Source organism: Aptenodytes patagonicus, chromosome 20 (genome assembly GCF_965638725.1).
Source record: "Aptenodytes patagonicus chromosome 20, bAptPat1.pri.cur, whole genome shotgun sequence".
NCBI lineage: Eukaryota > Metazoa > Chordata > Aves > Sphenisciformes > Spheniscidae > Aptenodytes > Aptenodytes patagonicus.
Genome location: NC_134968.1, coordinates 5,556,543 through 5,570,118, shown reverse-complemented (window position 1 = coordinate 5,570,118; position 13,576 = coordinate 5,556,543). Strand labels below are relative to the sequence as shown.

The window sequence follows — 13,576 nt, the reverse complement described above, 5'->3', positions numbered from 1 at the left end:
GCCCGGCCCGCCTGGCCCACGGGGGAGGGGGGTGGCTGTTGGGGACCCCCGGGAGCCCCCTCGCCCCGTTGGTGCCACCCTGGGGGTCCCCGGCAGCCGCCTCCCCCAGGCCTTCCCGCCGCGGCCCCGGTGCCGCCGGGCCGGGGGGGGGGGCAGGGCCCCCCCGTGCTGCTGCCACAGCGGGTGACACAGCCCTCGGCCCCCCCCCCCCCCCCCCGTGGACCACGGATCCCTCGTGGGCTGGCCCACCCCGTCCGTGGGTCCCCGGGCCGTGTGTCCCACAGGGTGCCCCCCCCCCCATGGCCCCCCCAGCCACGGCCCCCCATAGCTCCCCCCAAGGCCGTGGGGTCCCCAGGGCTGCCCCCCGCCCCGGGTCCCCCCTCCCCGCTATGGCTCCCCCGTAGCCCAGCCCCGCCCCCGGCCGTGGGGCCCCAGTGACAGCGACGGGGGGTGACATCGCCACTGTGGGGGTGGCAGGGCCAGGCCCCGGGCCGCCCTGCGCCCCCCCTTCTCCCCGCCCCCCCCCCCCCGCCGTGGCCGCGGGCGGACCCGGGCGTCCGGGAGGGCAGCTCCGCACCGCCCCTGGAAAAAAGGGATGCGGTGCCTTTAAGGAGGGACTTCTTTCTGCTGAGGTTTGTTTACATCTTCCTCCGCGCGGCTGCAGCAGCCGCCGCACCCGGCGCAGCTCCGGGATTCCTCCGCCCGCCCCCTGCCCCCTCCCCCCTCAGCCCCCCCGCCCCCCTCCCCCCCCCGGGACCTCCCCGCCGCCCGGCCCGTTACAGCCCCTCCGGTCTGGGGCCGGATCGTGGCCGGGGCGGAGGAGCCGCAGCACAGCCCGGCGACTCCTCCGCGCGGCGGGGACTGCTTTCGGGCCGCCCCACGGGCTCGCCGCGGGGGGGGCGGGGGCGCTGCCCTCGGCGCGGCCCTGAAGGTCGCCGGGCGCGCGCGGCCCCGCGCACGGGGGCGCCCCTCCGCGCGTGGTACGGCCCGGCCCCGCCCCCGCCCCTCCGGATTGGCGGTGCCGCGCGCGAGTGACGTCCGGCGCCGCCGATCGCAGCCCCCCTCCCGCCGCGGCCAGGGGGCGGGGCCCAGCGGGCGGGCCCGCCCCCCGCGCCCGCCGATGGGCCGCGGGGCGGCGCCGCCCGCGTGCGGCCAGCCGTAGCGGCGGCGGCGGGCGCGCGGCGGGGCGGCGGCGGGGGCGGGGCGCTGCGGGTCCCGGCGTGCCGCGGGGCGGGGCGGGCAGCGCGCCTGCGCGGGGCGGGGCGGGGCGCGCGCGGCTACATAAGGCGGGGGAGCGGGCGGGGAGCGGCAGTCGGGAGCGGGCGGCGGCGGCGGCGGGTGGCGGCGCGGGGCGGGGCGGGGCGCGGCGGGGGGAGGAGGCGGCGGCGGCGCGTGCCATGCGCGCGGGGGGGCGGGCCCGGCGGCGTTAACCCCTCGGCGACCGACGGCGGTGACCCCCGGGGCCGCGGCCCCGCGCCATGGCCCGGGCGGCCTGAGGAGGGGGGGCGGCCCCATGCGGCGCGGGTAGCGCCCGCCCCCGAGGGAGCGGAGCCGAGCGCCATGGCCGACGCGGCGCTCGCCGAGCCGGGGCCGGAGCCCGAGCCCCAGCGCGAACCGGAGCCCCGCCGCGAGCCCGAGCCGCGGCCGGAGCCCCAGCCCGAGCCGGAGGCCGAGCGCGGCGACGCGCCGGCGGCGGACGGCGAGGCGGGGCGGCTGCCACCCCCCGGGGCGGAGGAGGCGGCGGCGGAGGGCGAGGGCGGCGCCGAGGGGCGGCCGGCGGCGGGCGGAGCGGCGCGTCCCGGCCTGGGCCCGCGGTGCCGGTCGTCGGTGGGTCGCACCGAGGAGTGGCCGGTGAAGAAGAAGCACCGCCGGCGGCCGTCGAAGAAGAAGCGGCGCTGGAAGCCCTACTCGAAGCTGAGCTGGGAGGAGAAGCAGCAGTTCGACGAGCGGCAGAGCCTCCGCGCCTCCCGGCTGCGCGCCGAGATGTTCGCCAAGGGGCAGCCGGTGGCTCCCTACAACACCACGCAGTTCCTGATGGAGGACCACGACCAGGAGGAGCCCGACCTGAAAACCGGGCTGTACCCGCGGCGAGCGGCCGCCAAGTCGGACGACACGAGCGAGGAGGATTTCCTGGAGGAGGCGGCGGAGGAGGACGGGGGCAGCGACGGGATGGGGGGGGACGGCAGCGAGTTTCTGCAGAGGGACTTCTCGGAGACCTACGAGCGGTACCACGTGGAGAGCCTGCAGAACATGAGCAAGCAGGAGCTGGTGAAGGAGTACCTGGAGCTGGAGAAGTGCCTCTCCCGCATGGAGGAGGAGAACAACCGGCTGAGGATGGAGAGCAAAAAACACGGGGGGGAGACGGCGGAGACGGCGCGGGTGCGGCAGCTGGAGCTGGAGGTGGACAGGTTGCGAGCCGAGAACCTGCAGCTGCTGAAGGAGAAGGACCCGCCCGGGCAGGAGAAGGGCCCCTGCAAGCTGGGGGAGTGACACGGGGGGGTGGGGTGGGGGGGTGGGGTGGGGGACACGGGGGGGGCTTTTTACAGCGGTGGGGTGCGACCTTCCACGCGCCTGCACGGCGGCGCCGCGGACCCTTTTTAACGGGAGTAAAGCGCAGCCGGGGGGCGGGGGGGCCCGCGGGGTGTGTCGTCCCCCGTCCCCGTCCCCCCTCCCCCCTTTGGGTGGCTGTGGCGGGGCGAGGGGGGGGCTCGATGTATCGGTGGAATTTGGTTTATGATTTTATTTTTTTTGTGTCCGAACCAAAAAAAAAAAAAAAAAAAAATCCCCAGGAAAGCTGTAAATTGGCCAAAACTGACTATAAAAAAGTACAGAGGTCTAATAAATTTAATTACTTGTAACTGTAACGGTTTCGGTGTGATTTCTAGAAAATATTCAGAATGACATTCCAGGCCGGAACACGTTTTGAATTATTTTCACGATGTTATAACTGGTCTGTGGCGTTGATTAAAATTAGCTGTAATTTCCGACTTAGCCCTTTTTGTTATCCCCCCCCCCCCGTATTTTCAATTCTAATCCTGCTCAATGAGTTGAAGTAGTTAAAAATACCTGGAAGAGGAATAACAGCTCTTAACGTGGTGTGTAATGGACACCGCTCACACCTCTAACGCCTTAATAAGCCAAAGTGTATTTGTTTGCCTAAAGGCTCAGTTAAACTTAACTCTTCTTTCCTCCCAGGTCAGTTTGCAGAAATCGGGGCAAAAACTGCCTAAAATTGTACTTTAAGCTACAAGTGAGGGGAAAAAGCTGAAAGTTTTGGAGCAGCCCGGGGAAAAGTTTTGGTAGTCAGCACTTGGCCTCCGAAATGGCTGACGAGGAGGGATGGGTGGAAGGCGACGGCTGAACCTTTCGTTTCCCCCGTACCTGAGAGGGGAAGGAGGAGAAGAAGGAAAAAGCAGAAGCTCCAGGCGGCTGCGGGGCCTGGGGGGGGGGGTTTTTTGGGGGGGGGGGGGGGGGGAACAGGTAAACCAAAGGGTGAAGTATCGGCGGGGTCGCGGTCTGCTCTGGTCCGTGCTGTGGTGTAATCGAAGGGGCAGCGCGTTAATCACACTGGTGCTTGGGGAGCCGGGGGCTCAGCTGGGGTAACCCCCCCCCTCACGCTACAGCGGGGGCAAAACAGCCTTTTATAGAAAAACGGGGGTCGAGATCTTGGGGAGGAGGGGACAAAGGTGGCCCCGGCGCTGCTCGGCTCAGGGTGGGCAGCGCGGGCGGGTTTGTACAAAATCGGGGGGTTTAAGGCGGCTGCGGCCGAGGGACTCGGCTTTGAGGGGCGCGCCAGATTTTTAACACGAGCCTGGCAAAAGCCAATCCGCTCTGGGGCATACGCTGGCATCGAGGGGGAGGAAAAAAGGAAACTATTCGAGGGCTACTTGCTCAAGAGGCCGGTAGCCGCCCGCGCTCCCTTCCCCTCTGCCATGACATCATTCGGCAGAGCCAGCGCCCGGTGCGGCTGCGGAGGGAGGCACCGCCGCGCCGCCCCGAGCCGGACCGGCGGCAAGGCACAGCGAGAGGTAACGAGTTAATCAGGATCTCGCTGGCTGGGAAGAGCGGCGCCGAACCCCGAGTCCTCCTCGTTCATCCCGGGCGCTTCTCGCCAGCGATTTCTCTGCCCAAACGAGCGACTCCCTCCCCGTATCCGTGCTGCCCGTGATCTTCGTTTTCTCCCGGGGCAGGACGACCGCAGGCGCGTGTCGACGGCACTAACCCTGGTGGGGTACCATGAAGTGTAGTTCTCAGCACCTGCTTCATGTGAAAAACTTACTATTAGGAAACATTATTAAAGTGTAGCACGATGGTTGTTACAGTGATGGCCCTTACCAAGCTTAGCGCGCTCACGGGGTTTGCCCTCCCTCTACTTACCCCAAACTCGTTACATTTAACTCCTAGCAATGAATCTTTCACCTGCAAATGCTTTAACAAATAGAACTTTAAAAAAACCCCTAGATGTACCGCAACGATCAACTCCCCGACCTGCTTGACTCCACCAACTCTTCCTCCTTTATTCTGTTCCGTTTCAATGAAGACGAGTCTTCATACGAACCAGGTCACCCCCGATCCCCGCGTCAGGAGGCGTTTAGGAACGGCACGTCTCCTCGCAAAGGCTCGCTCCAGCTCCCGCGTCCGAGCCTCCTGGCAGACACGGACCGACGGCACTCGGGGACCTTTGAGACCTCTGAGTGGATCAGTAACGGCCAGGGAGCTCGTCCGCGCTTCGCCTCCCCGGCCGAGGGGAGAGCTCGCCCACCTGAGCCTCCCTGCGAGCTCTGCCTGGAGCCGGGCTCGGAGCCGGTCCAGAAGAGCCGCGCTGGACTGCGGCTCAACTGTTTGAGAGGAACAAATAAAATCTTAGAGATCGCCAGAGATAAAGGTGCCGCAGCGCTGGCTGTGATGTGATATCAAAAGGCAGCAATTAGTCCCTCCTGACATGAAGGCAGCGCGCTGTCTTAACTAGTTGAGGGTAAGTAAGCACCTCCCTGGCGGGCAAGGCAGCCGCGCCTGCCAAACCTTTGAAGCACATCCCTTCTCTCCCTACCACCGCCTCGGTCTTTCCCGGGTTGTTTGAGCCAACTGGCCTTTATTCCGGCTCCTCTGGTGAGCCCAGGAACGCCGCTGGCACGGCAGCGCCCCTCCAATCTCCCCAAACGGGCTGCACCTCGGCGCGGAGCCCGTGGCGGCAGAAATCTGCCTGTGGGAGCTCCTGCCCATCCCGACCGCGGGGCCGAGCCGTAGGAAGAGGCTCGCCGCCGCTCCGCCGGCTGCGGGAGGACACCACCGACACCGGCTCTGCGGCAAGCAGCCTCGGAAACACGGGGCGTAGAGGGACCCTCGTGGCTCAAGGGCTTTCACGGTTCCTCCCCTCGCAAGGGTGTCCCACTTGCTGAGGAAAGGACGGCGTTTCTGTCCCGGGGAGAGGCAGAAATTACTGCACCAACGCAAAAGAAAAGGGGACTAAAATATCCCACCTGCAGTTACAGCCATTCTGCTTCGACGCAGGGGCGAAGCGGCGTAAGGACAGAGCAGTTCCCTGAAAACGCTGCCGGCTGCAAGAAAATACAAAAAAAAAAAAGGGAAGTAGTCCATCTTAACAGCCCGTTAATGCCGCAGCGGGGTTGGTGTGAAGTGAAACCCGAATCCTGCCCCTTAACACCGGCCGAAGGGAACCTGCAGCTCGCCTTCCCTCACCGTCTGAAGAAGTTTCAAGGAGCGGGTTGCCGGTACTCACCGGCAATTAGGTCCCGAAGTCCGTCAAACCCGGCTCTTTGATGTGCCAGGTTTTATAAAGCCGGGACACGGTGCTGACAATAACGCTGTTGTCCTGCCTACGACTTAACTCGCACTAATTACATTTAATTTCGTTAGCTTTACGTTCTGAGGATATACTCACACAGCTGTTGGGGATATCCTGGCGATTCCCGTGCGTCGCAAGGTGAGCGGCGTTTTGTTAAAAAAAAAAAAAGAAGAGGAGAATCTGCGGCACGGCGAGCCCTGCACGGGGAAGAGGTTTTACAGCGCTCGCCGATGAGGCCGTCGCCGAAAAGCTGGCAGCTTTTGGTCCATCTGTAACATATCAAACCCTGGCTGTTAGGATCGGGCCCTTCGTGTTCGCTCCCTTCCTGCTCCCACCCTACAAAAAAAACCCCCTCTAACAACCCGGGTAGGTGCAAGGCACGCGGCTTGAACTAAGCGTAACCCCGATTAGTTTGGCAAAATCAACCTGAAATTAGATCTTCAGCTGTCGTGCGCACGCAAAGACACACACACGACGGTCAACCTCCCGGCTTTTGTAACGCAGCAATTTATAAAAATACGACGCTTTGGAGTTCAAGACCTAATAAAGCAACGTGGGAGTCAAAACTGTCAGCAGAGGCCTAACAACAGAGCACCTTCTTCAAAAAAACCCACCAAGTGCATAAATGCAAAATAATCCGGTTTTTAACTGGAAGAGTCCACATTTGACAGCAAAATCTGCACTTAAACCAGAAGCCTCCAAAATCTCACTGTTTTACATCTAAACCAAGTCCAGTTAATACCAGGGGATGAGCCGGCATTATCTGCCTGTCGCAGAGGGAAGAAAACGTGGCCGAGTCACTCACTTAAAGAAACTCGGCCCGTAACGCAACCGGGAACTCAACCCAGGCTCACCGGCTACCCCAAGCCTCACCCCTCATCGGGGAACCGAGCGCAGGGGCTGTCAGCTCAAAAACTCCCCAGCACCCAGTTAAAAAAAAAAAAAAAGTGTTGTTTTTTTTTTTAAAATCCAGGCTTTTTTTCTGACTTTGCACAGGGAAAAAAAACCCACTCGGTTACTTCCACAGCCCTCGTTTCCACCAGCCAGAGGAGTGGCATTTATAACTCAAAGACAAGGTTCGCTCCAGTTTATTATCAGCTTGAAAAGTTACCCCTTCGGCCCCGGCAACAGGCGAACGCTTTTGTTTTTAAGTCTCTCCAAGCGCCGCAGCGGTAACCGCTGCCTCGGTAGCCGGCAGCAGGCGCGGGGAGGCCATATTAACTGCAATCCACTGGATCCAGCCAGGGCGAACCCCCTCTGAGAATCCGGCCGTGGTTCGGCTGAAACGTGTGAAACAAAGGATTAAATTCGAGGGCTCATTCTTCCCCCGACGCGGTGTATTAAACGGGTGTTGTGGCACGGCGGACAACGAGCAGCTTTCACCCTTCCAGGAAACGTGTTTTCTAACCCAAATTTCACTTTCAATATAAACCTGCGCTGTTCCTCCTCACTTTGCTCCTACCGGGGGTCCGTCGCAAACCAGCCCTGCAGGGAGCTCGGGCTGCTGCTGTCGAGCAACGTTCAAATACCGTTTAACGCGGGTTTTGCTAGAAAAATGTTACACACACCACCCCCCCCCAGCACTACAGGTGAGGCCGGAGCTGAGGCGCCCCTTGCGAGCGGAGCCACGACATGAAGACCCGCGGAGCCCGAGGCGAGGAGGGCCGGGCCGGGCCGGGCCTCCCCCCGCCCCACCGCGCACTGAGGCCCCGGGAGGAGGCCGCGGCGCCCCGGACGAGGCCCCGGCGCCGCTCCAGGCCTCCCCCGGCTCCAGACGAGGCGCTCCCGGCAGGGATAGGGCTCCCCCCGTCCCCGGAGCCCTGACAGGGGAAGCGGCCGGTGGCGGGCGCGGCGCCGCCGCCCACCTCGGGGCCGGCGGGGAGACCCGCGCTCCGCTCCCGGGGAAGGGAGGCCCGGCCGGGCAGCCCCGCGCTCCCGGCTCGGCGCCGCGGAGGAGCCCCCCCCGCCGGTCCCCGGCCGCTCACCGGCCTCGCCGCGCCGCGCACCCCCGCCTCCGCGGCGGGCAGCGAGGCCCAGAGCCGGCCTCCACACACACAAAATGGCGGCCGCCGCTCCCCCACCGCCCGCTCGGCCGCCATAGCCGGCGCCTCGGCCCTGCCGCCCTCCCGCCAATCAGGCGCCTCCGTGCCGCTTGCTCGACGGCTCGGCGGAGCCAATGGAAACGAGACTCGTAAGGAAGAGGTGGGGCGCGCCTCCGCCGCGGGGACTTATGGGGGCTGTAGTCCTCCGCCGCGGCAGGGCGGCGGGGACAGGGCGGCCGCAGACTCGCTGTCCCGTGATGCCGAGCGGGGAGCGCCGCATCCGGGCGCGGCGCGTTGCCGTGGCGACGGGCGGGGCGGGGCCGCCCGGGGGGCTGAGGGGGGCGGGCCGCGGGCCCCGGCCCCGGCCTGCGCCGCCGAGCGCTCCCGGCCCCGCTGCCGCCGCGGGGCGGGGGGACCCGGAGCCGAGGCCTCCGCCGCGGCGGGTGCGCGCTCCCGCCTCCCGCAGGCCCCGATGCGACGGGGGCCCTTGCAGGGCGGCAGGGGCCGGGCGCTGCGGGCCCTCCCCGGGCTCACCTGAGCCCCTCGGCGGGGACGGCGCCGCGGTTGGGCGGACAGGGCCCGTCGGGCTCCGGGGAGGAGGTTTCTGGCCGGGACAGAGACACTGAAATCCGGCCCCGGGTGCTGCTTGGCCCGGCCTGGCGCTGGCACAGGGGGCCGAGGCCCCGCTCAAGCGGCCTGCGCGGGGGGGGGGGGGCGGCCAGAAAGGTGCCTGCCTCGGAGGGGGGGTGCCCGGCTCTAGGCCCGGCCTTCTGCTTCAGCCGCCGGGCGCTTAACTCTTTAATGCCTCTCCCCTCCTTCAGGACCGCGCCTGGATGGCAGTTAGCAGGCACGGGTCGCGATTAGCAGCCAGGTCTCCCCGTGGGGAACGCGGCCCCCCGGGCTGGCGCGGTGCGAGCTGAAGGAGGTGGTGGGTCTCACCCCAAATGGCCTCTCTGCCCAATTCTGGCTCTGCCTCCCCTTCCCGGGGTGAGCCGAGGCTCCATCTTGGATCTTGAGGAGAGGAGCGACCCAAAAAGCAAAGTCGATGAGGAGCTTTTCCGAGTGTCTCCCTCGGATTTTTCCCAAAGCCTCCGTTCCTGCCCCTGGCGCTGGCAATGCTCCTTGCGAGCGGCCTCGCTGGCTGAGCTGTGGGTGTCACGGACGAGGTTTTCAGTCTGCAAGTATGTAGGGGAATAATGTGTATTTCGGGGATCGGGACACATAAAAGGCAAAAGTAAGCAATACATTTTGCATGAAGGCAGGAAAAAAAGGCTTTCTATACGAAGGCAGGTGTCTCGGACTTTCCTTTCTTGGAGGGAAGCGTGGGGCAGGCTGGGCCCGGGCCATGTCCCTGTGTGATTTTGGGAGGAACGGCGCAGGGAATCGGCCTGCGCAGCCGCTTGAAGCTTTTAGAATCTAGTTCTGCTCTTACAAAAAGACAAAGAGGTTTTTTTCTGGGCTGGCAAACCCCAAAATCACCCCCCCCCCACGTTGGTTATGATTTTAGTGAGTGGGGGTTAATTGTGCTGAACGTTTTCCGTCTGGAGGGCTGGCGTTGGAAGTGGCCTGGCTGTTCCTGAACGGAAAAGGGGACGGGGAGCTGTAAAATGGGCCAAATCCTGGGATTTGGGCGGGGAAGAGGGGGACAGATCCACCTCTCGCCCTCTGTCTGTCCCAGTACAACCCTGCTGTAGATTTGGGGGACAATGGGGGGCAGAAACCCCCTTTGGAGAGACCCAGGGGAGCTGTGAACGAGGCTGGTGACATTGGTACCACACACCGGGGAGGGAGCCCCCCGGTGTCACCCCTGGCGTGGCACCGGGTGCCCCCAGCCCCTCTGGGACTCTCCCCGTCCCCGACGGGCACCGTGCCGGGGAGGCAGCACCAGGCCGTGCCAGGAGGTGCAGGCAGGGCCGGCAGCCAGCGAGAGGCCCGGGCTTGCCCCGCTCTGCGGCGGCAGTGGCAATGGCTGACACGGTGCCAGGGAGCAGGAGGGGCCCTGGCACAGCCCCTCGCCTCCTCTGGAGGGTTTTGTCCTTGTCCCCTCCCTGCCTGGGAGATGTTGGGATCTTGGGGGGGACGACAGGAGGGAGGCAGAGCCACGCTCCCTGGGATGCTCCCTGGGATGCTCCCTGGCCGTGGTCGTTGCTCCTCGCACCCCCTCGGCACACCCTGAGCTCGCAGTGAGCGGTCGGGTGCGCCCCCGGTGCCGGCCCACCCCTACAAGCTGGAGGACCCCCCCTTTTTTGGGGGGTTTTCTGTGTTGGGAGCATGGGCTTGGCAGCTACGGCACTGGCAACTCAAGGACACAGCAGTCCCCAAGTAGCGCAGCGCGGGTTTGACTCCCTGCCTGTCCCATTTCCCGGGTTTTTGTGCCTTCGGAGGGTCGGAGCCCGACAACAGCCCCCCTCGGTCACGGCTGTCTGTGTCGTGGGATCCCCCCCCCGCCTGCTCCTGCCCTTCCCTTGCCTGCTGTCGCCTGAAGCAGAGCGCAAGGTGGAGGCACGGAGGGGTTTGCAGCAGCAGGGCAACCGCCTGGCGTGCCGATAACCTCCCGGGGTGTTGAACTTATCTTTCAGCCCGTAGCCGTCCCGGCACAGCTGAGCCGCGCGCGCACACACACACACACACACGCGCGTGTGCCGAGTCAGACAGCGCCCAGCTCCGTCCCCTCGGTCACTTTACACGCAACGCATTTACCGGCAGGAGCGACGGGCGAGGTCGCTGCGTGAGGTTATATTTAGGCCCTGGTAGCCCACGGGGTTGCTGTAAGGAGGCAGTCCCGCTCCCCCGGGTGCTCCGTGCGCCATGAAAACGCCGGCAGTCCCGTCCCGAGCTGCTTCGCGTTCCCCGGGCTGGAGGGACAGGCTGGGCTCAAGGTCCCGGCGGTGCCGGGGGCTCAAGGCTGCACGGAGGAGCTGGAGGATTTGGCAGCCAACCCCACGCAGGGACAGGCTGATCCCCGAGCTGCTGGTGCTGGAGGTTTTTCTGGTTTATAGCCCCAGATTGATTTTTTTTTTTTTCTTCTCCATGTATTTGGGTGTTTTCCAGCCCCGTTTTAGCCTCCTCCGCACCCCGGGGTGTCCGGCTGAGCATGACCAGCCGGGGACCAGCCGGGTCTGGGCACAGCCATTGCCCCGTCTGCCACCTGTGGGTCCTCCTGCCCTTCGTGGCACCCGAAAGCCTGGGTGCCGCGGACCTTTCCACACCTCTCAGGGATATTTTGGGAACATCAGATGTCCGTTTTACAACCCTGATCTTGCAGAACCGGCCACCCGCGGGTTGGCAGACCCGGCTGGGTTTGCCCCCAGCCTCTGGGCAGGCTTTGCAGGGGGAAGACGTGCCTCAGGCTGGATTTAAACCGGTGACATGGGGGGGTGTCTCCTTCCAGAGCAGTTTTGGGTCTGGATTTGCAGTCGGAGGGGGGGTTATCACGCCAGAGCCCCGGGATAGCGCTGCCCTGGATGAAGCAGGGCGGCTGCTGGGCTGGATGGGGCAGGGAGCTGCTTGTTGGGACCGGCCTGAGCTTGAGCAAAACCTTCAGCGGCTGGGGCAGAGGTGGAGGGAAGGGAGCCCAAGGGAGCCCAAGGGAGCCCAACGCTGGCGACCGAGGTCTGCAAACAGCCCTTGCAACCCCAGACCCGGCCCCAACCCCAGACCCAGCTCCCAGACGTGCCTCTCCCAGCATCGGCGCAGGCAGAAGGGAGCCGTGGGCAGCGCCGTGGCCGGGGAGCCGGTGGCGTGGCCGGGATGTGCAGCCCTGCCTGGGGAGAGGCTGCCTGCCCTGCCTCCATGCTGCTGTTGGATGCCCTTGGGTGCCCTCGTGTCCCCTGGTGCTGTCCCCAGGGCACCCGAAAGCCCAGCCCGTAGCCCCGCTGTCACCTGGTGCGGTTTGCTTTGCTCCCTTTCTCTCTTCAGGCCGAAGCTGATGTGAAACATCCCCGGTACCGGCGCAGCTTTCACACCCGCTTCCCACAGCCACGGCCGCCCAGTGCCCAGCACCCAGCTCCCCAGCATCCTAGGTCCTAGAACCGCAGGTCCCAGCGCCCAGCACCCAGCTCTCCAGCACCCGAGCACCCAGCATCCCCGCACCCAGCTCCCAACACCCCAGCTCCCAGTGCCCAGCACCTAGCTCCCAGCATCCATATCCCTGCTCCCGATCTCCCAGCATCCAGCACCCAGCACCCAACTCCCCATCATCTCCCATCTCCCATCATCTCCCATCTCACATAATTGCCCATCTCCCGTCTTCCACCATCTCCCACCATCCCCCATCTCCCATCTCCCACCATCTCCCATCTCCCACCATCTCAGACCATCTCCCACCATCTCCCACCATCCCCCATCTCCCACCATCCCCCATCTCCCACCATCTCCCATCTCCCACCATCTCCCATCTCCCACCATCTCAGACCATATCCCACCATCCCCCATCTCCCACCATCCCCCATATCCCACCATCCCCCATCTCCCACCATCCCCCATCATCTCCCATCTCCCCCCATCTCCCATCTCCCATCTCCCACCATCTCCCATCTCCCATCTCCCACCATCTCCCATCTCCCACCTCCCCCCATCTCCCCCCATCTCCCCCCATCTCCCATCTCCCATCTCCCCCCATCTCCCATCTCCCATCTCCCCCCATCTCCCATCTCCCATCTCCCCCCATCTCCCATCTCCCATCTCCCACCATCTCCCATCTCCCACCTCCCCCCATCTCCCCCCATCTCCCCCCATCTCCCATCTCCCACCTCCCACCATCTCCCCCCATCTCCCACCATCCCCCATCTCCCACCCCCCACCTCCCACCTCCCACCACCTCCCACCTCCCACCACCTCCCGGTACAAACCCGCTCCCACCCGCCCCGAGCGCCGCGGGGCGCCGGAGCCGGCCACGTGTGCCACCGCCTGGCCCCGCCCACTGCCGGGCACGGCCCCGCCCACTGCCGGGCACGGCCCCGCCCGCCGCGGCGTACGCGGGTCTGTCCCCGCCCACTGCGTCGCGCAACGGCCTGGCCCCGCCCCAACCCCCGACGCCTCGCTCGCGAGTGCCCCGCCCCCACCCTCAGCCCCGCCCACAGCGCGTGCGCAGCCGGCCCCGCCCACAGGCAGCACAGCCGGCGCCCGGTCCCGTCCCCCGGGGCGCCTCGGCCGGGTCCCCGGGGGCCCACGCGTGTCCCCGCGGCCCCGCGTGTCCCCACGTCTGCTGGGTGGCTCCTGCCCCCTGGGGCCGCCGTGTCCCCCAAGTCGGCGCGTGTCCCCGTGTCCCCTGCGGCCCCGTCTGTCCCCGGGTCTCTGTGTGCCCCCGGTGCCCCCGTGTCCCCTGGGGGTCCCCACGTGTCCCTGGGTTCCCGCCAGGTCTCCTGTGCCTGTGTCCGCTCCAGGTCCCCTGTGTGCCCCCCCCCCCCGCCCCCCATGTCCCTCTGTGTGCCTCTGTGTCCCCCAGGTGTCCCCGGACCCTCCCAGGTCCCCTGTGGCCTCCGTGTGTCCCCGTGTCTCTTGTGTCCCCCTGTGTGCCCCCACGTCTTCTGTGTCCCCCCCCATCTGCCCCCCCCATGGCCTCTGTGTGCCCTTGTGGCTCCCATGTCCCCCCCAGCCCCGGTGTCCCTGCATCTCCTGTGTCCCCTCCATGTTCCCCCCACCACCCCCAATGTGCTCTGAGTACCTCCCTGTGTTCCCATGTCCATGGTGTCCCCCGTGTCCCCCATGTCCCCATGTTCTCCATGTG

The 13,576-nt window shown here is 65.7% G+C and overlaps 2 protein-coding genes across 2 annotated transcripts; one reads left to right on the top strand and one right to left on the bottom strand.

The window, feature by feature from the left end:
* Positions 1 to 1,415: 1,415 nt before the first annotated feature.
* On the top strand, positions 1,416 to 2,490 carry HEXIM1 (HEXIM P-TEFb complex subunit 1). The gene has a single exon (XM_076356659.1). It carries the CDS (start codon positions 1,561 to 1,563, stop codon positions 2,488 to 2,490), a length of 930 nt encoding a protein of 309 aa, XP_076212774.1. The 5' UTR covers positions 1,416 to 1,560.
* Positions 2,491 to 3,467: 977 nt separating this feature from the next.
* On the bottom strand, positions 3,468 to 13,556 carry LOC143169208 (uncharacterized). Its single transcript, XM_076356488.1, has 6 exons — positions 13,514 to 13,556; positions 12,699 to 12,791; positions 6,918 to 7,086; positions 5,903 to 6,075; positions 5,481 to 5,558; positions 3,468 to 4,838 (listed from the first exon to the last, which is right to left on the bottom strand). The coding sequence occupies exons 1-6, from the start codon at positions 13,554 to 13,556 to the stop codon at positions 4,549 to 4,551; spliced, it is 846 nt and encodes a 281-aa protein (XP_076212603.1). The 3' UTR covers positions 3,468 to 4,548.
* Between the last annotated feature and the right edge of the window lie 20 nt (positions 13,557 to 13,576).

Bases quoted from the DNA above. Each gene is read 5' to 3' on its own strand.
- HEXIM1 (XM_076356659.1), top strand. From the start codon at position 1,561: ATGGCCGACGCGGCGCTCGCCGAGCCGGGGCCGGAGCCCGAGCCCCAG.
- LOC143169208 (XM_076356488.1), bottom strand. From the start codon at position 13,556: ATGGGGGACACGGGGGACACCATGGACATGGGAACACAGGGAG. The intron at 7,087-12,698 runs GTTTGTACCGGG...CACACGTTTCAG, and splicing joins CTCGGGGCGGGTGGGAGCGG to CCGAACCACGGCCGGATTCT. The intron at 5,559-5,902 runs GTGAGTATATCC...ATTTTCTTGCAG, and splicing joins AGGATATCCCCAACAGCTGT to CCGGCAGCGTTTTCAGGGAA.